Source organism: Mustela nivalis (assembly GCF_964662115.1).
Source record: "Mustela nivalis genome assembly, chromosome: 16".
Lineage (NCBI taxonomy): Eukaryota > Metazoa > Chordata > Mammalia > Carnivora > Mustelidae > Mustela > Mustela nivalis.
The window spans coordinates 40,859,647-40,886,951 of record NC_139035.1 but is presented as its reverse complement, the minus strand read 5'-3'; the positions used below and the strand labels follow the sequence as shown (position 1 = coordinate 40,886,951).

At 55.3% G+C, this 27,305-nt stretch overlaps 2 protein-coding genes across 4 annotated transcripts in view; both read right to left on the bottom strand.

Moving 5' to 3' along the window:
* The window catches only part of LOC309849961 (maestro heat-like repeat-containing protein family member 7), a gene marked incomplete at its 5' end in the record, with an annotated part of 31,772 nt that extends 26,718 nt beyond the window's left edge, over positions 1–5,054 (bottom strand). The window contains 6 exons of the mRNA XM_082703054.1: positions 312–441; positions 833–912; positions 1,034–1,156; positions 1,819–1,883; positions 3,748–3,939; positions 4,937–5,054. Of these exons, the coding sequence (XP_082559180.1) occupies positions 312–441; positions 833–912; positions 1,034–1,156; positions 1,819–1,883; positions 3,748–3,939; positions 4,937–5,054 (708 nt within the window). The remainder of the gene's footprint in view (positions 1–311; positions 442–832; positions 913–1,033; positions 1,157–1,818; positions 1,884–3,747; positions 3,940–4,936) is intronic.
* Positions 5,055–5,563: 509 nt separating this feature from the next.
* On the bottom strand, positions 5,564–26,519 carry INAVA (innate immunity activator). Of its 3 annotated transcripts, none has more exons than XM_082703873.1 (10): positions 26,320–26,519; positions 19,948–20,096; positions 19,089–19,213; positions 18,451–18,567; positions 17,488–17,710; positions 12,642–12,695; positions 11,576–11,786; positions 11,177–11,347; positions 8,656–9,319; positions 5,564–7,426 (listed from the first exon to the last, which is right to left on the bottom strand). In XM_082703873.1, the coding sequence occupies exons 1-10, from the start codon at positions 26,478–26,480 to the stop codon at positions 7,334–7,336; spliced, it is 1,968 nt and encodes a 655-aa protein (XP_082559999.1). In that variant the 5' UTR covers positions 26,481–26,519; the 3' UTR covers positions 5,564–7,333. The 3 variants fall into 3 exon arrangements, with proteins under 3 accessions (XP_082559999.1, XP_082559998.1, XP_082560000.1); XM_082703872.1 differs by having other exon boundaries at positions 11,177–11,350; positions 26,320–26,495; XM_082703874.1 differs by lacking the exon at positions 26,320–26,519 and adding an exon at positions 22,859–23,075 and having other exon boundaries at positions 11,177–11,350.
* Positions 26,520–27,305: the final 786 nt, after the last annotated feature.

Here is a 27,305-nt window from a genome sequence, read left to right as displayed (position 1 = left end):
TCAGTTATTCCATAAAATCTGTGGGGTTTATCATCATATGGCCTCTTCTTAAGACAGAATCTGCCATGGAACCAGAGAAACGAGAGCCTTTTTGAGAGAGGCCACAGGCAGCATGGGAACACGAGTCACTCCCTAGGGAGACAGGTGGTGAGGGTGAGGCCAAGGGGTTACTCCTCGGCAGAGTGAGGACCATGGGGCTCCGAGCTCCTGAAGGAGGGGCCAGAGAGGAGAGGAGAAGGGCCCAGGAGCTCAGAGGACAGAGCAAGCCTCAGAAGAGGAAACCTCCCCTGGGAGGCGATGCTGGGGATTACCTGGAGGTAGAGACTAGCACTCTCCCTTCGGTCTAGACTGGGCGCGATGAAGGGCAGAGAGAATGTGCTAGAGATGCAGGAATTTACCAGGTCCAGTTTCTGGGGTAAGTAGAATGGTGGATTCACCTGGCTGGGGTGAGAGAGAAGAAAAGACAAGAGGGCTTTGGAGGATATTAGTGACAAGGTGGGTTAGGCTTCTAGGTCCCTAAGGTAGAACCTGGTGTCCTACCTTTCCTGAGGCACAGGAAACAGTGTAGCCCTGAGTCCCCAGTCCCCTTGCCAGGGAGGGAGGTCCCTATCTTGGGAAGACCTCCCTACGCTGGGCATGCTAACAGGCTTCTAATAATGAAATCAGAGGTACCGCTACCACCCCTGGAGGCTGGTCGATGAGATGGTAATCATGGGGGCCTACCACCCACAGCCCAAAACTCAAGTCCCCAAACCTTCCCATTCCTCCCAACCCGAATGCTCTCGGCATCAGAGACCCAGGGGCTCAGAGGAGGAAACAGCAAAGAAGGAACCTCAGGGCCACGATGCAGAGCATGGCTTGCTGACGCACATTGCTGACCAAGACCTCGGTGGATTCTTCAAGGATTAGTACCTAGAAGGGCCAGGAGGAAACAAGAATTTCCTCAGAGAGCGGGGCCAGCTCTTGGCTCTGGGAGCTGGTCATCCTCCTCCCTGGATGACCAACTCCCAGAAGAGCTCGGGGTCTTTCTCACCTCAATTTTCTTGGCCAGAATGGATTTGGGAAAGTAATCATTCATATTGCCATTTGGCTGGGAGCGAACAGCGCTGCTCAGGGTATCCACAGCCCTCAGGAACTTCAGCTTGTCTGACTGGGACTAGGAAAGAACACAGAAACTGCCTGCCTATGGGCCAGGCCTCAGTCCTTAGTCCCTCCTACAGGCCGGACCTGCGGCTTGTACCCCCAGACCCTGTCCCTTGCCGTCAGCCCAGCCCTCAGGGCAGCCGGGATGGGGAGATGGATAGCTCGCTTGACTTCCTCATCAGTTCCTGCATCATCTAGACGAACACTCATCAATGCCTTGGCCCCCTCAGAGCCCGCTGGGGCCTGTAGAGCTAGGAGTCCATAAGAAAGTTTCTTTTGCGCAGATCCTGTCTGCTGACTTGACTTAAGATTGTTCGGGTCAGAGGGCAAAAAAGGGCTGAATTTCGGGGTGCCTGGGTGACTCCGTCAGTTAAGCATCTGACTCTTGATTTCAGCTTAGATCTCAGGGTTGTGAGAGGGAGTCCTTCGTGGGGCTCCATGTTGGGCTTGGAGCCTGTGTAAGATTCTCTCTCTTCCTCTTCTTCTGCCCTTCCCCACCTTCTTTAACTCTCTCTTTTCCCTCTTCTATGGAAAAAAAAAAAAAAAAAAGCTGAATTTCAGGTGAATTCCAAGACAGGGCTAGTATTCAAAACCCAAGGAAGCATGAGTGCTCACTTCCTCACTTTTTTCTTCTTTCCTCCTCAGCTCTCAAAACGGTTCAGAGGATCTCCTTACCACTTGTCCTTGTTCTAGAAATTCCAAAATGAATTCACAGGCATCTCTTTCTGACTGGCGCAATCCTGCAAAGGGATGGAGTCGGAAGGAGTTTGGCTGATTATCTCAGATGGAATAGGAAAGCAGGGCCATTCTAGCCCCTACCCTCTACCAGGAAGGCTCAGAAACCATCAGAGCCTGGGTGTGTGTCCCAGCCGCAAGAACCAGCTTCTCCAGGCCTATGACCTAGTGGGGACCTCTGGAGCCTGAGTGGAGAGGCAGTCAGTGGGAACATATGTAAGAGTTCTGCATCACGAATGGCCAGGGACAGAAGGACAATTGTAAAGAGAGGGAACTTTAAGTCACCCCCAGTGGCCACACATTATTGGAGCTGTCCTAGAGAGGCTTTTAAAATCCTGAATATGAATGAACTCGAAACCTCAAATCAGCCTTGGAAGCTTCATTGTCAACTGGGCTGGTAAAGGCCTCTGGGAGAGCCTCCCTGAGTAGGAATCCAGGTGTAGTAGACACAGAGGCTGGGGAGTAACGCTAAGAACAGAGCCTGTCCATCCTGGAGATGGTAGATGAATCAAGACCTTGGAGATGGTAGCAATGCTAGGGCCAGAGCAATAGAAGCAAGCAGCCCCGATTCAGGCCCCTTCACCAGCAGAGGGCTCTGGGGGTGGGGCTTAAAGCCATGGCTCAGCAATTAAACATCTTTCTGCCTGAGTTCAAAGCTCAGCTCTTCTATTTTATTGGCCCTGTGAGCTTCAGCAAGGTAAGTCTCTCAACAAGTGCGAAGATGATAGCATCTATTATTGTTGTGATAATTCAATGACTGAATGCATATCAGGAGCAATCTTGAACAGATTAAATATCCCCTAGCTCCAGTTCTATTACCTTAATATGGGGACAATAATAATCACAGTATGTATGTATTATTATGAGGTGTGAGTTAATTAATTCATAATTAATTTGAATTAATGCATTTGTTAATTCATTTATAATTAGTTAATTCATAATTAATTCACTCATGTAAAAAATAGGATAATCCCTACACATAGCAGGAAATTAATAAATTCATTCTTGGGCATATATTTATTGAGCACCTTCTATGTAAAAGGCACTCTTTTAAGTCCAGCTTACAGACATAGAGCTTACATACCAAGTGGTTCCTTCACAGAAACTACTGTTACTACTGTTCTAAAGGTATTCTTTTTGCAATTTTTCATATAGGTTAGTATATATACACAGGAGGTCAGAGAAAATGTCATTGATTAAATTTGAGTAGTCTTCAAGGGTCGGTCCTTCCAATGAGGACCAAACCATACAAGATATCTAGGGAAAGAGCACTCTAGGCCAAAGGAACAGCACATGCAAAGGCCCGGAGGCAGGATCATGCTGCCATGGTCAGGGAACAGCAAGGAGTATGTACCTGAGCAGGAAGAGCAGGGAGAATGGCAGAAGACAAAAGCAGAGCAGTGATGGGACAGGTCATGCGGGCCTTGCAGGGCCCATGGCAAGGATTGCTGTAAGGACTCAGGCTTTTGCTCTGAATGGGATGGGGGCCCTGGGGAGGCTTTGCATTAAAGAGTGGCATGGTCTGACTTTTGTTTAACAAGATCACTCTGGCTGTTCAGTTGAGAAAAGATAGGCATGGAAACAGAACATGGCAGGGGGCGTGGATGTTGGCTCCCCCTGAGTAGCTGTGAGCTGGGTGAGATCGAATTCAAAGCCCCAGTGTCCTCTTCCCTGCCCAGCTCCTGGCTTTTCATGGAGGCAGGTCTGCAAGCGGACAAGTACCCAGAGCCTAGAGCTGTGAAGGGAGCAGCCAGAAGGGGGCTGACTCGTGTCCATGAAGTGACACCTCAAGCCAGGGCTGGGCAATCACCGTCACCTCTGAGACTGAAATGGCTTGAAACACAGCCTGGTCCAGGGCCAGCTGCTCACCCGCTAAGTTAGGATTCCAAGAGACTTGGCCGGTCGATTGCGAAAAAGTTACTCTGTGTGGCTTTTGCTTGTTAGGGTGTGGATTCCTCTGCATGCTTGGGGCAGCAGCCTGCAGCTGGTGATGAGGGCCGTAGGAAGGACGGGCGTCAGCGCTTCTTCCTAGGGAGGCGGCCTCGCCACCGGCAGGTGAAGCTGCAGGAGGCAGGCCATTTATAAGAAAAGGAACTGGCGGGGTGATGCCAGTGCCTGGCCCCACCATCAGCTTTCCTTTCCCTCCCCATGGGAAGATAGGGGCCCCTCGGAAGGGCCCTGATTCACCCCGGCTTGCCTACAAGTCTTCCATTCAGGGCTCTCATGGGCAAATTTCAGATTCAGAAGGGTCTCCCCGAGGCCTCATTACTACTGTCTAAAATACAGAATCAGGGACCTGCAGTGTCCCTCTGTCTGCCTCTGGGCCGAGTTGCCTCTGGGAGTCTTGCTGCTAAAATCCTCCATCTCCCTTGTACCAGAGGCTTCTGTCCCCATTCTCCAATTCCGAATCCCATTCTGCCCTGTGGTAGGGGAGCTAAGAGCCTGTAAATGTCGGCCCCTCCCAGACAATGCCCAGGAACACCTGCTTGTGGGCCAGGAGACCAGTGCCCCACACCTTGGGTCTCCAGACTCGCATATCCGATTGCTGGCTGTCCTTAGGAGAGCCTCGACACACAGCCCTAACCCCTGCTTCCTTTTGTCCCCCCATATGTTAGCTGGTCTCCCGCCAGTCCTTTTCTGGGGAGCTTCCACCTCTGACAGGGGGTCCCCTCGGCACCCCCAGCACCCGGTCAGCTTCCCTGGGCCTAAGGCATCAAGTTGTCTACAGCACAGGATCAAGAACCCCGTTATCAGCAGCTCAGCCAAGTTGAAGATGCTTAGGTCCATGATCGGGGTGCTCTGTCCTCCAGAGACCCCTGGAGTCCCCTTCCCTCCACCAGCCCACCTCCATCAGGAACACAGCACTACCCCCCACCCCCACAGGCCTAAGAAAGCCAAGTCCCTGAAGCCCACCGATTCCCACCGTCCCCAGGGCTCAGCACCCAGGGCCAGCCTGGAGTCACCCCTACCCGCAGCCATCAGCCCTTTGCTGTGGAGGACAACAGGCAGGCAGAGACCATTTACCTGACACACGGGGCACCTCAGATCCGGGGCTCACGCTTCTCCTGGGCCTTGTGGCTCCAGGGGGCGCTGCACTCCCGGGTCCTGTAGCGGCCCCTGCAGGCCAGGCCAGGAGGTGGTCCAAACTGGAACTTTCCGCCCCTGCGCCACCCCATGGTCCTGGGTAGAACAAGGGGCTGAGGGCGATCCTGCCCCCATATGGCGGAGGAGACCTTGTGGAGAATGCCCCCTCTTCCCAACCCCAAGGAAACATCCCCGTTGTCCAGCTTTGGAGAAGGGGCTGCTTCTTGTGGGAACCTCCACTCTGGGCAGCCAAGAACACAGCTTCAGGGAGCAGAACACTCCTAGTCACACGCATCACTAACCACGGCCCAGCCTGGCTCAGGGGAAGACTTCAGACCTCCTGAAGCTGCCACAAAGTCCCCTGCCCTTGAGAAAGCGACTCCCAGAGCCCATCTCCTCAAGCCCTAGAGACCTAGGGAGCTTTGGCCGGGATTGTTCCCCATTCCGTCCTGTGAGGAAGGCAAAGAACCGGAGAGCCTTCCTCTACCACTGCAGCCGTCTCACCTGGCCAGACCGGCTGGAGACCAGCCTCCCCAGGCAGGCATCTGGGGCAAATCCTCTGCTCAGACAACCTGGCACAAAAGAACTGTTCATCATCAGCTCAACCAATCACAAAGAACAGACTTTATTGACATATTTGGCACTAAAACCCACACAGTTTCAGCCCCGCAGCCAAGTACCAGGCATCATACAGGACCAATAAGTTAACATAAGGGACACTCATGTGTGTGGGGGCGCTCGGATGTCTCCTGGCTCAGCCTAGGGAGCTCTGGGCTCCCAGAAGGACACGGGGAGGGGAAATAACTGTACATTAGTGAAAGGGGCTTCGAGACAAAACAAGAGAACAAGAATCCAAAGTAGGAGATTCAAATGTCATGGGGCCAGTGTCCACCCAAAAAGTGGGGGAGTTGCGGGATGTGGTCAGAGTGTAGTGACAGGTATGCAGGTGCTTATCCCCAAGCTCTCCTCCCCTCCCCCAGATTCCTGACGGGCCACCTAAGCTCCTCCCTTGGCAACCTTGCACAGCTGGCCACACCGCCTTCTGTCCAGGAGGGGGAGAACTGGATTTCTTTGGGGTCAGGCACCAAAGTTCTTGGAGGTTTAAGCTGTATTTGTAGTTTCTGTCCTAGTCCAGGGCACTCAGAGGGGAAAGGGTTCTGCATGGACAGAATCTGAACTTAGCTCTGAGAGCAAAGAGGCCCAAGGATGAGGACCCAGGGACTACGGGATGGTCTTAGCACAGGCCGTTTCCAGGCCTGCTCAGGTCTTAGCACATGGGACAATTAATGAATGCTCTTGAGAGGGAGTAATCCCATATCCGTAAAAATAAGGACATGCCGTCTTTCAAGGAAACCCAGTCTCAGAGCAGAAGCACAGCTGGCTGGAGAGCGGCAGGGCAGGGACCCCCACCCCTGCCTACAAGAACACACCACAGACATGGGGCCTTTCCAAAAACACCTGGTAAGGCACTGCTTTTTAGGACTACAATGAAAAGGTGACAGAAGGAAGGGTGGGGTTGCCAGTCTTCACGACACCCAGAGAAGCTGGTCAGAGCATGAGCTGCCCCCCGCCAAACACCACAGGCCAGCCCCCAGCCTGGGCCTCCGAATGCTATAATCTGGCAAAGCCTCAAATTCAAGGCTCAGAGGTCTGAGTCGATGTGGGAGCCCAGAGGGCACAGACAGCACATGGTAAATGACTGGGGCGGGTTTGGGGGTTACAGCGTGAGGAAAAGACAGGGTCCATCCAGGAAGACAATACTCCACCAGGACATAGAATCTTGAACCTACCACTTCGTGTGTGCATCACAGAGCACATTATAAAGGGGGAAGACGATTCTCCCCCTGCTCCCACACCCCTACAGTACCCACAGAGCTAGGAAATTGTGGGGTGGGGGAGGCACACTAGTATGCCTCTAGCTGCAGTCCCAGGGTCAGGAGCTGGTCCCTGGGGATGTTCTTGGAGCCCAAGGGCCGAGTCTGTGAGGAATCCCGAGTCTGTGAGGAATCCCAACGAGACCTCGGCCTCACACATCCCCTGCCGCTTGCAGAAGGAGACAGAAGCCGTCAGTCAGACAGGCAAGGCCTCAAGTCCAGTAGACCAAGCTCTGGGGAATAATGCGTCATCATATTATAGGGATTTTGAGCACATATCACAAATATAAATCCTAAAGTCAGGGTTTCTGGAAAAAAAAAAAATTTAAAAAAAAAAAAAAAAAAGGCTCAGCCCCGGCTCATCGACCTGCGATGGGGGTCAAGGAGCTAAAGAAGGCACTCAAGGGGGGAAGGGCTCGGCTCCAGTCCTGTTGTGGACAAGTCTTTTCCAGTAGCCGGGCCGGGGTGTGGGGGCCACACGGTACACCAGGCCTTGGTTACACCTGGCTGACGATCTCGCCATTCTCAGGCACAAAGACTTGCACGGGGGCCCCTTCGGGTGATCTCCGGGGCACATACACTGTGGCCACCTGCCAGGGTCAGGAAGAAAGGAGAGATCTGTGAGCAAACCAGGTAGAAATGTCCAGACAGCAAACGCGGGTATGCCACCCCCGTCCCTATGGACGCTGACCGGCAGCAACACGGGCCCAGCCTCTCAGCCCCTGCCCCACCCCAGGAGGTTCAATGTCCCCCACTGATCACCCTTTATCTATTTTCCACTCCAGGGGTGTGACAGGCACCTTGACCTCCTACTCCCTGCCTTTCCTGGGCTCACTTCTTGTCACCCTCCCTGTTGGGCAGGTTGGGATGGGCTGGGCCTGGGCTAAGGGCAGGTTCAAGCTGGCAGGAAGGGAAAAGCAAAAGCCCGTCAGCTGGAGGGTGCGGCCCGGGACCGGGGCCAGACTGCTGCCCGGCCAGGATGCCAGCTGCAGCCCAGAGAACTGGGGGTGGGTGGGGGAGGGACGTGCAGCTGGGCCTGCTAGGAATCGTGGGTCTCAAAGGAGCAGCCTGTTGGAAACTTCTGGAGCACACCCCCTGCAGAGCCCTCCATACCAGAGAGAAAGAAGACAGGACTCCTGTGTTACCCCCACTTCCGGAATGAAGGTCAGGGCCACTGAATCCACAGTGGACACCCTTACGTCATGTCAGAGTGCTCTGTCTTACCAGTCTGGCCCCTGGCCGATAAGAGAACCACTGACTAGTACTAACTATACACGATTCTGATCTGAGCAATCCTTATTACTCCCACCCCCCAAGCCTAACTTCAGAGTCTGTGCCCTTAACCTTCAGCCACCCTGCTTCTGAGCCCCCAGGTGTAGAGGGCTGTCAGAGGAAGGTGAAACACGGGCAATCACAGGTCCTGGCTTCTGCGAACACGTTTTCAGACTCCCTTTGTCCTGAGCCTTCAGGTCAGGAGATTTGGGGGTTAATTCGGCTCGGACTTCCAATTATGAACAGAGGCTTATCTGCTCTGCGGACCATCTATGAATAGCTATTAAGGAAAAACGTCTCTGCTCTCTCCCAGGATCACCTTCACCAGCGCAGGTGGGTATGTGTTTTGGAGCCAGAGGTAAAATTAGGAGATGCCCCAAGGAGAGGTCCGAGGGCCTTGCAAAGCCAGGGGGAAACGTTTTAGTGGTCTGTCCTTCCTGGCTGGGGGTGGCGCTGCAGGTAGGCCGCCTCTCTGCTCTGGACCCGCTAGAGTCCAGCCCTTCCCCCGGCGGCAGGCCCCCTCCCCGGAAGCCCGGAGCCGTCGTACCTGTGTCCGGGGACCCGGGGCTCGCCCAAAGCCCTCTCTCCCCGGGGGCAGGCTCCGGACACGGAAGGCCCCCTGGCGATCCAGCGAGTGCGGGCGGCTGCTCCGGAGGCGCGCGCGCTCGTGCCAGGACTTGAGCTCCTCGGAGACGGCCGCCTTGTTGAGCGCGCGGCCCGCGGGGCTGTCCTTGAGCGAGGGGGTCCGCAGCACGCGGCCGTGGGGGGCCACCAGGCGCTGCCAGCGCAGGTCCTCCTCGTAGGCGGGGCCCAAGGCGGCGCGGCCCAGCTCCCACTCGGCGGGCGGCGGCAGGGCGCTCTCGGCCACCAGCACGTAGCGCCCGGGCGCCAAATGCCCGGGGGGCAGCAGCAGCTTCGGGTAGAGCGCACCGGCCGGGCCCCAGGCCCCGCGGTGGCAAGGCGGCTGGGGCGGGGACAGCGGCCGCAGGAAGGAGATGTCGGGGCTGCTGCTGCCGGGCGACGTGGGGTGCGAGATGCTGGAGACGTCGGAGCCGCTGTCCTCCGAGCAGGAGTGGTAGGCGGGGTGGGGCAGCGGGGGCTTGGTCGGGGGAAAGCAGGATTCGGGCACCGTCACGGTGTAGTAAGTGGGGCGGCGGCGGGGGAAGGCGCTGCGACCTCGGCCCTCGGGGCCCGCCCGGAAGGAATCGGTCCTGGGGGAGGAAGGGGAGATGCACTGAGTCTGGGCGTCTGGGAGGCCCAGACTCTTCCCGCGGGCCTTGAGGGGCAGTGGGGTTGGGGGCGGTGATGATAAAACGGCAAGGCGGAGGCCTTCCTCGGAGGAGGCATGGCTCACAGGCTGGGGTCTTGGGTCAAAGCTCCCCCAAATAAACACCCAGATCCCCCCCTTCCTGCCCTCATGTGCCATGCTCCTGCTGCCTTCACACTTGCGCTGTTTGTGACAAGATGCCCCAGCGATGTCTCCTATTTTCTCCCACGTTAGGGACCCTGTGTCCAGCTGCATGACACCCACAGAAACATGCAGAGTGACATGGCCAGGTTTCTAAGCTGGACCTGTAAAGCTGTGTGGGGCACAGACCATGGGAAGGAAGCAGATGGCCCGCCATCCACAAGCCAAGGAGAGAAGCCTTAGAAGAAATCAACCCTAGCCTGATCTTGGTCTTCCGGCCTCCAGAACTGTGAGACAGTAAAATTCTCTTATTTAAAACACCCATATGGCCAGGCTACCAAGCTAATATAGAGTAGCCGCCGTCACCGTGCTCCTTCCTAGGGCGGCAGCCCAGGACCTATAGGGGCTGAAATGCAGGTCTCACTGTTAATAGGCACTACAGTGGGGCTGTGTCTGCCCACAGGGGGTGCCTCTCACCCCTCTGCACAAAGGCACCGTTTGTAAACTAGACCGGGAAGTATGTAAAATATAAAATTCATTGCTTGACTTGAGAGCAGTTGTCCCAAGCCTCACCCCACCTAGCAATGCCTGACAAGCACATTTCAACCCACAGAAGAACCCAGAAGTCGTGCCCAGGGCATTCGTGTGCTGCCTGTCCTAGCTCTGTAAAACACTTGGAAAATAACATCCGACTGATTATCATTATTTGCAGATTCAGTCTTTGCAAAAATCTCCCCCAGCAAAAATGTATTTGTAACCTCCAATCGACACTCACAACACTTGTGGTCATGTGTGGACGTGCAGAGAATGGTGAAAATTTGGGGATGCCCACTAGGCACATTCTCCGCTGAGGCGGAACAAGGCAATGCTCTGAGCTCTTGTTGTGGCTTTCATACTATAAACGAGTATCCTCTCCACAGTCTAGTTAGTGCAATGTGTTTCATATTTTTGTGCTCTTTCTTGGCGACTTTACTGTTTAAAACGGCTCCAAGTGCGGGAAGGCTCTAGATATATCTTCTTGCAGAATATTAAGTATTACTTGAGCTTTATTTGGGCATGACCTAGAGTGCTATTGGCCAGGAATTCAAGGTTAATGGGTCAATAATATATTTTAAATAAGGTGTCTTTAAACAGAAGCACACATGAAACAAGGTTATGTACTGATCAGTTGACAACAATGTTGTGACCAGAAGCTCTCAGAAGCCTACCGCACTATCTGCTCAAGGAGCAATGGTTCAGTATTATTCAGTGTTTGCTGTGATGTCATGGGACGCAAAACTACCGCAAATAATGAGAATTGACTGCACATCAGTTAAGAAAGTGAATCATCCACTGCCAGCCACCAATAATAAAACAATCTTAAACAATTGCAAAAGTGTCTACCAAGTTCCATATTCTCTTGCCATAAGAGAATCTGGCTAAGGTGACGAAACATGAATTGCGTTGTGCAGAAAACAGCCTGCTTCACGAATGACGCGCTGATTGTGCGTGGCATGGCCTCTATTGAGAGGTTCCCCAAGGAGGGATCCTAGGGAGAAGCCACAGCACTAGGCAGGTGCCATCCACAGTCCTACCTACATCCTAGAAGCCACCAACACCCAAATGTAAGCTCTCAAGAGTTTGGTCCCCCTCCCCCTGCACCTCTGGGGTGACCTCTTACCTCAGAGACTGAGACTGGCCCCTCCTGCCTTGGATCTCGGGGGTGGCTGGGGCACTGGTGCGGCCCTGCCGCTGGCCAGGAAGGCTGCGGATGGGAACCACATGGTAGGAGGCAGGCTCCAGCAGCCAGAGGCTGGAGGTGCTGGGCCCATCCTGGGGCGTGGTGGCTGGGCTGCTGAAAAAGGATGAGAGACAGGTCAGTGGCAAGAATGCCTCCGTTGTGGGGCTCGAGTTGTGCAGAGGAAGGAGGGCACAGAGGAAGGGGATCCCCAAAACTCATGCCTCCCACCATCACACAGTTAAGGAGGGGGCAGTCTCCCAGACCTTCCCCTGTTGCATCCCTCCTCCAGCCAAGCACAGATCCCACCTACTCCCCACCCTCTTTCCTCCCCATCCTGACCTGGACTCGCTGTTGGGTTCAGAAGACTTTCTGGGCTTCTCGTAGGGGTGGTCCAGGCTAGTCTCCTTCCAGGGGCTGTTCTGGATTGGGGCCCGCTCCAGGCCCCCAGTCTCAGGCTCCGCGGGCTCCAAGCCCTCGAGGCTCTGGGGTGGGAGAGGCCGGGAAGGTGGAGCTGGGGACTCCGGGGGAGCTTTTGGCACCTGGGACTCCTCTGCAGGGGTAGAAGAACCTGGTGAAGTCAGTGGCTGACAAATAGGCCCAAATTGGCCTGTGCTTTGCTCTCCCTCCTGAGGCTGCTTGTCTGACTACTCCAGGCTGTGGCTCCAGGCCCAGATGCTCGAAGATGTTTTCTTCTCTTTTGGGACTGCCTCTCTCACAGCTGTTTTACACCTGCCTCCTTCAAGAAGTCTCCCTGGATTGACTCTGCTTAACTCACAGTATTCCACCTTCTAACCTTTGCTCCCACTACCCTGTCTGCAGCTAACTTTCTGCGTACTGATTTTTCTTGTTCATGCTGTGCTATTCCCTTATCGACCTGGGCACTCCCCTAGGCAGGGCTATGCTACCCTCTTGGTCCACCTTGACCTCCAGCATCCTTAGGGTTTATAAACAGGGTTTTTAATCTATTGACTGTTGTTTCCATCCCCAGTGCTACCCTCTGTTCAAAAGGGAAAATGATTATGGCCAGATGGCTCTTAGGGTCTGACAGGTGCATATTGAATTAATGTCCCAGGGCAAAGGCAGGGACACCCCCCACACTCTATAGGCTCTGCTAGAATTCGCTTTTTCCTTTCCTGTCAAACTGATTGAACTTCTAGAATGGGAAAAAGTCGACACATTCCCACCCTCAAATAAACATGGGCAGGGGGACACAGAAATGTGCATCAAGCAAGAGCACAGACCCTGAGCCCAGCCTGGCAACCCCACCTTCACTGGGTCACTAAATGTCCACTCCCCACTTGAAGGCCTTACTAGTGAACTCTGCCAAAGCCCCCCCCTCCACCCCCGTCCCCATCTTCCAGTAGGAGCCCAGCCCTAACAACAATCCCTAAACTACCCCTCTCACCTTCCTCCAGGAGCAGCCCATCTGATAGAGAGCTGTCATCTGAGGCACTGAGCTCTGGGAAAGTCAAACGGGAGAGAAGGAGGTGAGGAAATCAACCCATAGATCTGGATTAACAGGCAGTATTGACCCCACCCCTTCCTGATAACATCCCTTATCAGGAAATACCAACTGCGTACTAAGTACTATATTAGATATGAATATATTACTTGGAAGTAGAAAAGAATCAGAAGTTAGCAGCAAGAAGACAGGAAACCTGATTTTAACCCTGGCTCTGCCATTACTATGCAACCTTGAATAAGCAATTTCAATGCTCTGGGCCTCAGTTTCCCCATCTGTCAAAAAAGCCAGAGCTTCCTCTGGGTTTCCTGACAGTGGAAGGGAAAGGCAAAGGATCATTTTGGAAGGCCCTCAGGATGAAAATTATTTCCCTAACTCTTCCAGTGTTCTGAGATCATAAATACAACTCAAGGACCCCAAATCTGAGAAATCCTGCATTACCAGCACGGAGAGCAGTGCAAAGTGGGAATCTGAGCTGTGGGGTTGGCCTGGCCAGATACGGAAGGCTCTTCAGTTGGTGATATGGTGGGTCACCTGAAGGAAATGGGAGTGTGACATTTCTGCATGGTATGGCAGCAGCGTGATCCAAGAAATCTGAGGGAACGTCTATTTGCCATTGCCCTTGGACAAATGAAACTTTGGACCTTGCGAATACTCCTAAAATGACCTGGATGGAATTCACAAAGTATTTTCAACTATGATAACAATGATGAGGGAACATTAACAATAGCTAAAATTTCTGTGCGTGCCTGGGTGGCTCAGTGCGTTAAAGCCTCTGCCTTCGGCTCGGGTCATGATCCCAGGGTCCTGGGATCGAGCCCCACATCAGGCTCTCTGCTCAGCAGGGAGCCTGCTTCCCTTCCTCTCTCTCTGACAGTGGCTCTCTGCCTCTCTGCCTACTTGTGATCTCTGTCGGTCAAATAAATAAATAAAAATCTTCAAAAAAATAAAAATAAAAACAATAGCTAAAATTTCTGTTGTGCCAGTACTTTTCTAAGTACTTCATATATATTAACTCATGTGATCATCAAAACCACCATGTAGGGTAAATACTATTATCATCATATAACAGCTTAAAAAAAAAACAAGGCTTGGAGGAATTGAGGAACGTGGCTTAGGTGAATCCACCAAAAGGTGACTGAGTCAGAATTCATACCCAGACAGTCTGACCAGACTCTGGCTCGTCACCATGACCATTTATTTGCTCTCCTGTTAGCTGTCATCTAATGTGTAAGTCATTCTCCAGAAAGTTCTAAGAAAAGTAAACAATTCCAGCTATCTTGAAATCCTTTATAACAGGGATTGGCAAGCTGGGGGTCCTTGAGCCAAATCCAGTTAAATAAAGTTTTATTGAAACACAGCTACAGCTTTGCTTATGTAATGTCTGGCTGCTTTTGAGCCACAGTGGCAGAGCTGAGTGGTTGTGACAGAGACTTTATAGCCCATGAAGCCCATAAAATATTTACTCTCTGAGCCTGTACAGAAGTTTGTCAACCTTTGCTCCACAATTTAAATGAAATAAAAACTCTACCGAGAGTCATTCTTAAACCCTGTAGGGCATATTGCCCAAGGAGCTGGGCCGACTCCCAAGCAGTCAGCTATCCCAAGGTGCGCTTGGCTCACACTGGCCTTTGCTTTGGGGATCAAATGAGGAGACACCATTTCACTGAATTCTGGTTCTCTGCCTCTGATCTTTTCCAAAACCCTGGAGAATAAAGAGTTTTATTTTTCACGGATGCTAAGTTGAAGAAATTGGGGGACTGTTAACTATCATAGCCCCCTGCTGTCCCTGGGGTTAGTTGTATGTTTTGGTTTGACTATATGGTCTGGGAAGAAAGACATCGGGTCTCATCATCCCTAATCTTCATAAAAACAAGCAGATCATTGGCCAGATTCACTGGCTCAAAAAAAGTGCACTGCCAAAAAAGTGCACTGGCCAAAAAAAAGTGCACAAGGGTCATCTGGGGACCCATTGCCTTTGTAGAGGTAAGGAACAGGTAGGTCACATCTATCTGCAAACACAAGCCATTGCTGAAGGCTGCTCCCTGTCTTGGCCATGCTGCCCCAACCCAGCCCTGGATCAACCTTGCCCTGCCCTCGGTCCAGCAGTGGCCCGCGGGACTCCCCAGGTGGGTAGTAAATATGGAGATCATACCCACAACATGAGCCTTCTCAAAGGTTGCACTGTTTCACGGGTTGCCCCTAGCTGCATGGGGCTGTGTTAATTAAAATGAAATAAAATTAAAAATTCAGGTCCTCAGTCACATGGGGCACATTTCAAATGCTCAGGAGCTCCTCGAGTGGCTACCATATTGGACAGCACAGGTATAGAACATTCCCACCATAATTCATTCACCACCATAGAACATTCCCACCATAGAACATTCCCACCATAATTTCCATTATGGAAATTCTAGGAGGCAGCTTGGCTGAAGGCAGGAGTTGTCAGTCAACAAACACATTCAGAGCACCTACTACAACCAGAGGTTGGGTCCTGGGGAATTTCTCCTCCAGTTCACCGTGGTAAATTAGCTTAACATCTGACTGCTCCCCGACACCTGCAGGGTACTAGCTAATTACTCCCACCTGGCATAATTAGTAATTATCCTAAACTGAATGAGCCTTAAGCAGAAACCAAGGGAGCAGGTGGGCTTTTTCTTCCCTTTCTTTTTTTTTTTTTTTTTTTTGGTTGTTGTTGCTTGTTTGCTTTTTCTTTTTAATTTCAAACACCTTTCAGCTACTAACTAATTATTAATCCTTTTCTACTTCCTCCTTCCAGGGAAAGCAGGGCTGGGCAGGGGAGCCATAGAGCAGGAATTACTTGCTCAAGCCACCGCCTCCTGGGCTCCCAAGGGACGACATTAGCGCCCAGGACCTCATGCCCACGGTCAAGGCAGGGTTTGAAAGTAGAGAATGCAGGGTCTTTCTCTGGTCTGGAGGCTGAAAGGCAGCCAGCTTCACCCCGTTTCCTCTCTACAGCTCCGTCTTCACCTGAGCTGAGGGCCCGGAGAAGGCTTCAAAACGTCCTGCCTCCCATGGTGGGTTAACCAAAGCCCCAAGGCAAGTCCTGACCCTCTCCGTGCCCCCCACAAGGAGCGTCATGGTAGCAATGGCAGCAGCACAGGGACAGCACCCCCAACCTCCGCCACCCCACCACCTGCAGGCTTGTGAGCAGAGGGAGCTGCGGGATAGTACCAGCTGGAGGGGGACCCAGGCGGGGCTGAGACAAACCGGGACAGGGACACGGAGTAAGTGAGTCCTCAGGGACCTTCCTGCCTGAGTCCATAGCTTCCCTTCAAGGGGGCAGAGGGTGGGAGGTACTGTCAAGTGGGCGGACCCTGTCGGAGTACAGGGAGGATGGAGAACTTCTTTTCCATCTGTGCCTTGGAGACATGGAATGCTACCTTACAGCCAGGCCAGGCCAGAACCAGGTGACCCAGAGGAGTCTGGCCATCTGAGCCTGTGTCAGGTGCACCGGTCTCCTGTGTTTCCTGGGCCAGCTGTCCCCCGGAGGCCCCTCTTGCCTCCTCTGCTTCTACTAGAGGTGACCTGGGAGGTGCTGGGTCCCATCCTTTCTCCCAACATTAGAGGGAGATGTGTGGCAATGGAGACCTCCACAAACTGGACTGAGAGCATCCCCTAAGTCCAAGGCATGGGCCACCGGGCATGGGGGACTCTAAATACAAGTGTCCCCAACCAGGAGAGGAGAACAGCCTCAGTAAAAAGCCAACCGAAGGTGCAGGGTAGGAGCCTGATGGTGGAGAATTAAACAATTCCCCGTGCCCAGACCGAGGCGTTGGCATCCAGTTCTGCCCCGGGGCCACTGCTCCCCACCCCACCCTGGTTCTCTCCCCTAGAGCTGTGGAGGTCTGGGCTACCCACGAGAGGCCCGGGGTCAGGGCAAGCAGGACGCCCTGAGAACCGGCAGGGAGGGCTGCAGTTCGGCCTAACAAGCTGGATTCGGGGAGAGCAACAGCCACACCGAAGGGCTCAGAACCACTTGCCAGCAGGTAACCGGAGTTAGATGCACGGGGCTCCAATAATGGCAGGCCCTAGGCAGGCACAACTTCTGAGGTACCCCCACAGCCCCCAGTCTCCAGGCCACGGGGCTCAGGACTAGACCAGAGGCTCTGTGAGAGTGGAGAACAGAAGTGGAGGCCTTCTCCTGACTAGGTGGTGCTAGATACTTAAGCAAAGGTTGGGTGTGGCATTTGAGGGGCTGGATTTCCACCTACACATCCCACGAGCAGCTCCGGCCCCTGAAACAATTCAGGGAGCAGCTGTGAGTAGCAACAGTAGGCCCCTGAGCGGCCTGACACAGGCCAGGGGACAGTTTCTCAGCTCAGAGCCCAAGCTCAGGGAAGCCTCCCATTCCCCAAACCATATACACCAGCCCCGGGGCCTGGAGGGCAGGAGGGCAGCCCTGCCCACTGCTGCTGAGCGGACCCTAGGACGAAGCTCGAAGTCAGCCTGGGAAGCACCTTTCTGCCCAGGAGGCCTTCTTGAGGGCAGAGGACATTGAGAAGGATGAGGAAGGAGTGGACTGCTTTCTAAGGAGACAGGGGAGAAGGTCTCACAGGATGGAGAAGCCCTTTGCCACGGCCTGTCGGGGCTGCAGCAGGTCAGGGTGGGGTAGTGGGGGACCGAGGAAGCGGGTTTCGAGCTAAAATCAAGCTGGAACATGAGACACGGTGCTGGGCACAAAGGCAAATGCAATGGCCCGAGTCCCGGCCCCTGCCATCGCATGCAGCTTGCACGTGGCCCAGGGCTCTGGGGGCGGCTGGCTCACCTCGGCCCAGGGGCAGGGCAGCGGTAGAAGGGGGCCCGCTGGCGCGCCGCTGCTCGCCCAGGCAGCGCTCCAGCTCCCTGAGTTTCTTCTCCTCCTGCAGCATGGCGTGCTTGCGCTGCCGCCGGGCCTGCCTGCTGAGGTTCTCCTCCCGGCACAGGCGCCGGGCCGCCTCAGCGATCTGCAGCTGCAGGGCCAGCTCCCGCTCCAGGCTGCTCAGGGGGTCCTGGGGAGGCGGGAGAGGCAGGGGGCTCACTCAGGGACCCAGAGAACGGCCCTGACCCCCTGGGCTCTGGATCCTGACCCTAAGCCCAGGAAGCAGGGACGCAGAGAGCTGCGGCTGAGGCCACGGGGAGGAGGGTGGGGTAGTGGGAGGTGGCCGAGAGCAGACTTGTCGCCCTGAGAAGTGGGCAGAGGGACCCACCCACTAGCCTGTCCCCTGAGCAACCTGAGCCAGGCAGCGTGGGAACCAAAGTGGGACACTTTCCCTCCTGACCCCAAGGGCTGGTCAGGCAGGCCCGGAGAAACTTGCTGCCTTTCACACCACAGGGAAGGAATCCTAGGGCCCGAGCCACCCCCGCCGCCTGCCTGCCTGCCGTGCGGAGAAGGAGGACAGCCCTAGGGGCCAGAATAACCTGTTTAAACAGGCCATTGCCTCTCTGGGCTGGTGGTTGAGCTCTTAACTGATCTTCTGCCTACTGGCGACCAAACCCAGCATCTTCACGAAGTCCCAGCTCTCCCAGCTCCTGTGGCGGCACCCCTTCCCACACCACCTGGGCTGTAGGTTCGTGGGTGTCCCTCATCAGCACAGAGCCAAGCTCCCCGACGGGGTGTGCTGGGGTGAGACGGAGATGGCCAGGTCCTGGCTGAGCGGCTCTGCCTCAGGAGCTAACTCCTCCACGTGGCGTGGCCTTGGCTCAGTGAGCAACACTTGTGGGGGCAAGACGGCCCGCTCGGGCTCCTCACCTCTCTGTGCAAGGCCCGCTCATCCAGTTTGTAAGCTGCTCCGATCCTGCGGCGGACCTTAGGGGCCTTCTCCCCTGGTTTGAGGGGATACTCTGCTGGCAAAATACCCGTCAGCTCCTGCGGGGAAACAAAGTCAGCCAGGCCCCTCTCCACGTACGCAGCCCTTGGCCAACCAGGAATCGCCAATCCCACGAGCTCTGCATGGCCTGTGCCTGCCCTTCCCCGGAGTCCCCTGCCCACGCCTCGCCTTACCCCATAACCCAGAGTACCCCATAACCCTCTCTGGCCTCTTCAGGGCACCCCCTACCTTCCGTCCTCTTTTCCTTCAAACTTCAGGTCCCCCCTCCTTCAGAGATCGACTCTGGCCCTGGTTACAGTCGCGCGCACGCCTCCGTCCACTCCCGCTCCAGCCCTTCTGTCCTTCCCTCCCTGTGCCGCGGGCCCCACTTGGATTCTTTCCTTCTCCCCCACCAGCCGTCCGGGGCCCAGGCCAAGTGCTGCACACGGGATCGAGGCCTCACCGCCCCCCTTCTGATTTCCAGAATTCCCTCCCAAGCAGCCCCAGCATCCCAAACTGTGGCTCAGATTAACCCCAGGTTTGCTGGGGGTGGGGGCGGGGGGCTGGCTGGGGCTCTCACCGCCTCCCGAAGGCAGAGTCTCTTCAGCTCCTCCAGCCGCGCCTCCAGCCGCGCCTCCAGGGCCCTCTGCTGCTTGCGCACCGCGTGCGTCAGCTCCTTCACAGGGGAGACGGGGCTGTCGGGGCCTAGGGGGCAGCAGGGCACAGCTCAGCAGGTGGGGGAGACCCTCTCAGACACCTGTTAACTATCCCCGGGGTGGTGGGGGGGATGTGCTCACATGTACATACACACACACACACACACACACACTCGTGTACACACACAACCTCATCCCTGCCCACAGATGACAGGTCAGCTGCTGCAGCCTGTGTCATAACCACAAACACATCTCCTGGCAGTTCCAGGTGGCAACAGGACAGCTCACGGGAAAGGGCTGGCCTCCAACCCCAAGGCAATTTGCAGTGACGGGCAAGCTACAGGCCTGAGCTCTGTTTTTCTTCCCCTTCCCACCCTACACCCCTATAATTTACTTCTGCCTCTACTACTTCCTCCTTCTCTTTCCCTCTCTCTTTTTCCCTCTCTCTCACATATGTGCTTCTTTCTTCTCTTCTATCAGGAGGACAGACTCAGGCCAACCAGAGAGACAGGACCTTTCCAGTAGCCAGATAAGATTTTTCTACTTCTTAGTAATCACTAGGGCCAGAACTGCAGAGACCTGTTCCAGATAGGATCAGACCTCCAGGCCAGACCATCCGGGAAAACGGCAGCCCGTTGGGTATCTAGCCCCCAGCGGAGGCCTCTCCCAGCCTCCCACCTTCTCCACTCATCTTCCAGCCACTCAGCCTGGCCAGCCCTGGGGCTTGCGGCCTCGGAGAGTCAGGCTGGGGGCCCACAGGGCGGGATTCCCCAAACCACTCACCCGACTGCAGGATGATGCCACTGTCGGTGTCGCTGACCTCATCCTTACTCTCCATGATGGATTTCGGGGAGGAGGGGGCACAGAGTAGGGAGGGGTGACGCCGTTTCCAACCTGAGCCAGGATGTGGTGACGGCCTGCAGGTTCCCCAGCTTCAAAGAAATAAATAAATAAACTAAAACCGGCTGTAGGTAAAACCCCTTGGTTCTACACAGACCTTAAGTAAGGGTCCGATATTTGAGGGCAGGGGGAGGGGAAGTGAGGACGGGGTTTCTGGGACAGTCTGGGGTCGGGAGGCCCTTGGCGCGGGGGGTGCTGCAGAGAAAGCTTGGCGGGCCTCACCAGCAAAACTCTTCTGGGGGGGGCTCTCTGAACCCATCCTAGCCTCCTGCTGCCTCCTTCTGAGTGGCCACAAGGACCACTGAGCCTGGGGAGAAGGATGAGGAAAAGAGCAAGAAAGAGGAGGAAAGGAAAGGGATAATAAAAATGGGAGGGAACACGAAGCAAGGAGCAAAGGAAAGCAGAAGGGAGAATAAGTCTTCTTGGGGCACAGCGGTCCCCATGGGGCTGACTATCCTCAGCCTGAGAACCCAGGAGGCATGAGGCCTGTCCCGCTGCCCAGTGGGTGACAGACAGTACTGGGTACTTGGCCAAGCCTCTGCTCCAGGGCCCTCAAAGCCCATGCTGCCCAGCCCTCTGGACCAGGGTCTTCATCCAAAGGCAGGTGCCAGAGAGCTGCCCGGAAGCCCTGATGTAATTCCCAAGCCACTCTGTCTAGGAGACCCCTCAAGGAGGAGTCGGCCAAGACCCCCTCCCTATACCCCACAGCCAGGGAGGCCCAGTGTGTGTATGTGTGCGTGTGTGTGTGTCTCAGGGTCACGGGTGGGGTGGGATTTGTGACTAGATTGGAAGCTGCTGGAGGTCAAGGAGGAGCCGAGATCACCCACTCCTCTGCCTCCCTGGGCTTGAGCACACTTGGTGGCACAGGTACAATCTCAGAATGCGTCGGCCCAGCCGGGCTCCAGTCGCCAAAACAACACCTGCTGCTCGCCCCCTCTCTCCTCCCTGAGTTCACACCCCTGCTCAGGGTCCCTGCCGGCCAGGGTTCTGGCAGCTGTTGGCGGGAGCAGGGAAGGGGAGAGGTGGGCGGAGCCCAGGCAGGCAGTCTGGAAGGAGAGCCCAGCCACCTCCTCACTGAGTCAGCCCATTGAGCAACAGTCCAAAAGTCCTTCTGAGTTTCTGTCTGGAGCTTATCCTGCCGGCCTACCGCACAGGACCACGGGGTGGAGGAGGTGGGCTCCGCCCTCCACCATCAGCCCAGGGCCGAGGAAAGCAGGTCTTGGGAAAACTGAGCGCAAAGCAAGGCGAGAGGGAGAGGGCTGCAGGCAGCCCGGTCCCCAGGAGGACCTCTGCTTCTCGAGACTGGAAAAGCAGGAAGGATGGGGCTCTTTTATCGACCTCCATCAACCACTCAGCCCATCGAAGGACCGTTGAGCAACAGCAATAAAAACACAGCCCTGAAAACAGTAGGTACCTGCACTTTGGAATTCCAATTCTCCAGGAAAGTCTAGAGAACAGATGGTAGGATTAAAAAAAGAAAGAAGTTTATGTGGGGCCTTTGCAAACATGCCAAAGAGAGAGAATGGCCCATGTTCTGGAAACCCAGAACAAGACATGCAGTGGGGGAGCCACCCATGCGCGACCCATCCCTCCGGAAGATGAGAGCAGGCCTGAGGGGCAGGCGGCTGACCCAGCCCCCACCCACCACAGGCAGCCTCTACCCATCCCCAGCAGCCAGGGGCAAGGCCCAGCCACAGCTAGAAAGCAAGGCCCTCACAGCTGGGACGGTGAGGGAATTTTGCTTTGGACGAGGAAGGAGGTAATGTGGGAGTGAAGCCATTAATTAGTCACACTTGCTAATTAATTATTAACCATGAAGGCGTTGCCTTGGGAAGTTGTGATAACTCAGCCTGGTTCCCCTCCTTGACTGTTGCCGTGCAAAGTAGGGTCACCGGAGCAGGGGGGCGGATGTGAGAGGAGACCCCCACCTCCTGTCATATCCCCCTCCCCCAGTGTTCACTGCCAGGGTCAAGAGGCTGGCCCTGGCATTCACAGTGGCCCCAGTCTGACTGACGCTGGGCGCACTTGGGGCTAACTCGCGGCTCCAAGTAGAGCAAAGAGCACAGGACCTGAAGTTGGGAGATTCAAGTTCAGCCACTGCCTATGCTGTCCTGAGAGAGTCGCCTGGCCTGGCTGGGCCTGCTTTCCTCATAGGCACAAAGATTTAGATAGTCTGTAGGAAAGGCCCTGTCAGCCCCCCGCTCTGAATCTGGACCCCTCGGAGAACGTGGCCCTCCTCGCAGTATGGACCCTGCCCAGGTCCCCCCTCCACCAGCGGGACAGAAGTCTCTGGAGCCTGATGCTTCAGGCATTGCTTTCCCATAAAGGCAGTTCAGGGAACACAATGAACCCCTTCCCGAGGCAGGAATCCCTCCCTGCCCTCCAGACCCTAGCACCCCCCACAGCAAACCCCAGTCCTGGGTCCTAGGAAGCAGGTCACCTGACCAAACAAGGTCCCCGGAAAAAGGCGAAGGAAAGAAGAGGCGAAGACAGGAAAACACCAGCAACCCTCAGGCTGAGCCCCTGAAGACCCTCCCCCATCCCAGATGTGCCCCCAAAGCCAGCTCCTGGGCCTCTCCCCTTTCTCCCGTAGAGGCTGAGGTCTGGGAACTACAGCAGAACAAGAGGCTCCTCATCTGGGCCCACCAGCAGCCCCCCATCATCCTGTGCCCAAGAAACAAGGAGGAAGGGGGTGTTGGTGCTGGCCACCGCAGGGGCTCCCCGCCGCCCCCGTCCCTCGGGGCCAGTCTGCCCCTCAGCCCCGAAGACCTGCTCCACCCTGCTCCGCCCTCACCTGCTTCTGGGGTCTAGTCCAGGATTCCGGAAGCACCCCTTGTTCCCAGGTCAGGGGGCTGAGGGGTGTCGCATGCCGTCTCAGGGTGTCCCAGGACACAGGCAGGCCTCCCTGTCCTCTTTCTCTGACCTGGCTCCGTGCTCCACTCGCTGCCGAAGGCCGCCCCTCCCTCTGGTCCCGCCTGCTGGCCTGCCTGCCTTTCCTCCTAGGCTGCCTGCCGGGCCAGGGGAACCAGGTTACTTGTTGTGACTTGAGTCAGAGGGGAGGAGCAGGTGAGCAAGTCCTTCCCTGAACTAATCCTGCGGTGGCTGTTGCCAGCGGGCAGCTCCTGGGCCTCTGCACTTCCGGGGGCGGGGAGTGGGGAGAAAGGGGGGCTCCCCAAAGAGGAACCCCAGAAGAAGGCAAGAGGGGTCACGTCTTCATGGCCTCAAGGGACTCTATGCAACACGGTGAGCTGTTAGAGGCACAACTGCCCTCCTGACCCTCAGTTTCCCTTTCCAGAAATTAAGGCCTGCAAGACCCCCAGAAGGAGGGTGAAGGTCCACAGTCCATGGGGACACCAGCAAGAAACTGACAAAGTGACAAGAAGAGCTCATTGCTCTTTCCGTACACTGGAAAGGAAACCAAGGCCCGAGTTTCGTCTCTCTCAAATCAGGTTTTAAAAAGCTTCAGGCAAGGGCGCCTGGGTGGCTCAGTGGGTTAAGCCGCTGCCTTCGGCTCAGGTCATGATCTCAGGGTCCTGGGATCGAGTCCCGCATCGGGCTCTCTGCTCAGCAGGGAGTCTGCTTCCTCCTCTCTCTCTCTGCCTGCCTCTCTGCCTACTTGTAATCTCTCTCTGTCAAATAAATAAATAAATCTTTAAAAAAAAAAAAAAAAAAAAAAGCTTCAGGCAAGGCAGTAGCTATGGAGTCCATATGGGAAGGTGCTAGGATCCTAAGGACAGCAAGGGTGTTCTCTCCTTCCATCCTAGACATTGCCCCCCAGGATCATCAAGGCCTATTTGTTACTTACAGCCATGCCTCAGCAGGTTCCCTGAACCCCAGCCCTGTCCCCTGCTCCACTGGGACCCCAGCATCTAATCAAGGGACCAGAGACCAAAATGCAACCCGTTCTCTACAGAAAATACGCCTCCAGGACTCCCACCCCACTGAGCCTCAAGCAAACCAAAAACTGTTCACAACTTAGCCCATTTCACTGAGAGAAGCAAGGGCTAAGGCGGCCTGTTGCTTCACCATGGACCACACAGAGACATACTGTGGGTTAAGGACTGCACCCCTCGACGTGTCATCCCACAGCCTCCCTTTCTCCCTCTCTGATACTCCCACTGTGCCCCTCAACCTGGGGTATAGGCACCTGTACCTCTCTCTGGATTGATTCCCTCCTCCATCCTCACCTCCAAACCCCATCCCCCTCCCCATTCCTCAGGGCCAGGATGATGGAAGTCTGCTCCACCAAGCAGCTCCTGGGGGCCTGAGCTCTGTTGCTGACGTCCCCAGAGTCCCTACACACATACCCTGCTCCCCCTCACATTCCTATACGCACCTGCTTTCCAAACAATGGTAGCCCCAGAGTCCTCCGGGCTGACCACCTCCCTCTCTCCAGGCTGAGGCTGAGGGGCCCCAAGGGTGGGGGGAACCCCTCCTGTGAAGTGGAGCCAGCTTTCAGTCTGGTCTCCCAAGAACCCACAGCCCTTCCCTCCCCCAGTCCTCCCCATCCCCCAATAGACTTGTCACATTCTTTCAATGACAAACAGAGAGAGATTGACTCATTGTAACTGGTCCCCTTCCTCCACCTTGCCCATCCCCCAGCTCCAGGTGGTGGTGGGGGGTGATAGAAGTTTCTAGAACTAGCTGATAGCATGTATTTTAACTCACAAAATGAAATGAAGACAATCACTAAGAGAACCAACTATATGGAAATACAGTTCTAAAAACAGAAAAACATGGTAATATATATGCTTCTTTATTAACATTAAACAGGATCCAGCAGTGGATAATTTCATAGAGGAAATGAACGTGAACAATACTTCAAGACAGTTACAACAACTGTAATGGGTATAAAACTATCTGTGAATTCTATCAATGGCAAAGTCACAAGTACCGCCTGTGGTTTCTTGCCTTTGTAATTGAAGGCAATGCTAAATTTTGTTAAAGGTTGGTGTGAAATAAAAAAAATTTTTTCCCATCTAAGTTCATAAACCCTCTGAATTCTATCCACAGATGCTTTGGTGCCCAGGACCCAGTTAAGAACCCCACCATCAGGGACCCTCCCATCTCTGAGCTCAGAGGAAAGAAACACAGATAATCCACTCACTGCGCTGATCCCCTGGAACTCTCGAAAACCCCCTTGTTCCCTCAAATTCACATGCAACATTTCCTGCCCAGCAAAACGTGAGGTTTGGGATGGGACTAGCAAACCAACTCCACCAGATTCAACAGGTCGGATCTCACTGTCGGCCATGCCTGTCAACTCAAAATACCGAAAGGGAGGTGGGCACCCCAGAAACTGGCTGGGAATTTTGGGGTTCACTGCCTCCCTCCCCGTCAGCCTCGGGGATTGGGGGACTGACTAATCAATGCCCTGCCCCAAAGCCCAGAGCATCCACACCACTTGGCGGTGGAGGAAGTGGTTTCCCTGAGCAGAGTTAAAGGACTTGGAATCTGATTGTTGAAAGGCGAAAAACTGCATCTCTTTCGGGTTTTCAGTTCCCAACGACAAGTCCCAAATCAGGAGACTTCCACACTCTATAGCCATCCACTCCAACATTGTTTTGAAGTCCCTTCTTTAAGTTTCTTCTAATACATGAGATTGGAAGTTGTTCAAAGCCAAGGGCCTCCTCCAACCACCCTCCTATCGCCACCAGCACCCAGCCCAGCACCCCACTTAATGAATTAACAAAGCAATGGTCAGCTGCCGGAGTCAACAGAGCAGAAAAAAGCCAAGGAGCCCGGGACCCTCCAGGCGAAGGCGGGTGGGAGAGGGCTCCTGAACCGTTTTCTTACTGCACTCTTCTCTCTTCCTACTGGGAAAGGTGTTCTCCTCCAGCAGGCGATGGTGGAGTGGGCTAGGACAGGAGAACTCCATTCTAGCCTGGAATGTGCCCTGAAATCAGACCTCTAGGCTTTCCTTAAAAAGCCCCTTTGTCCGTCCACCCTGCTCCCCTCCCCCACTGCGCCCTCCGCATCCAGGCGGCCCCAGACTTTGCTCCTTTTGTTTGGCTGTTTTCTGGCTTCCCGGAACCTGGCCAGGGGATCCACAGGCATGGGGAAGGTCGAAGAAGGGTTGAGGAGTCGGAAATGTGCACTTTGGGGAGGACCTTGAAATTCCCACCCCTTTTGTAAATTACTCCATTCCTTTTAGGGCCAGCTCCGTTAAGGCCGAAGACCATGGGTTTAGGAGCTTGAACTCCCCCCAACCCCTCAGTTCACCCGCGCTGCTTCCCCCTAAGTTTTCCCCCTTACCTGTCCCATGGAGATCTGGCGCCGCCCGCCTGTCCCCGCGCCCCCTGTTCCTGCCTCGCGGCTTCAGGACCTGCTTGTCCAGGCCATCTCCTCTCTCCCCGAGTCTCCCCCCGGCCTTCCCTCCCGGGAGGTATTTCATTTAACTTCGGCATTTGCAGCATCCCAAATGTTAAAGATCCCAAGACATCTGTCCCCTGGGGCATACCAAGGCCCATAGGAAAGAGGGGAAAGACTCAAGAAGGGCTTCGAGATTCCGAGCCAAGAGTCGGGGCGGGGCCCCCTGTCGGGGTGGCAAGATGCCAGCAGGAATGAGTTTTCTTGGGAGACCCCCGTTCGAGGAGGCGAGACTGCCCCCTTCTCCCGCTTTGGGACGCGGGCGTGGCGGGACACCCCCCGCGCTGCCAGTTTCCGCCGCCCGGGCGGGAGGAGGCTCGGCTCTCCGGCCGAGGGCCGCCTTTCATCCGCGCGCTCCGGCCTGGCCGGGGGCCGTTTCCATTCCCCGGGACCCCGGGGTGAAAGAATGAGAGAAGCCGGCAAGAGGGCGCCGCGCCCCTCCCTCGCAGGCCCCCTCCCCCTCCTCGCCGGTCCCCTTCTCCCTCGCGTGCACCGCGCCGGCTGCGGAGCCACCGCGCGCTGGCGCCGCGGGAATTGCCTCCCCCTCCTCCGGCCCCAGCCCAGTCCTCCTGGGCGCCGGCTGGCCGCACTCCGGCTGGGCCAGGAGAGGAACCCCCTCCCGGTGAGCGCCTCCTACTGTTCCCGCTAGCCTCGTGCCCCTTCAGCCATCCTTCATTCACTCTTCCCTGCTTTCGTCTGTCCAAGAATCTTACTGAGCACCTACTAGTGCTCAGCACGGTGGATCACAGTTCAAATTCTTCCCTGGATGATTCCCCAGTAGAGAGTAATCAAGTAGCAATAGTGTAAATGAAGTAAGGGCTAGAACCCAGGGTCGAGAGAGACAGAGACAGAGAGGAGAGGGGAAGAGGCTG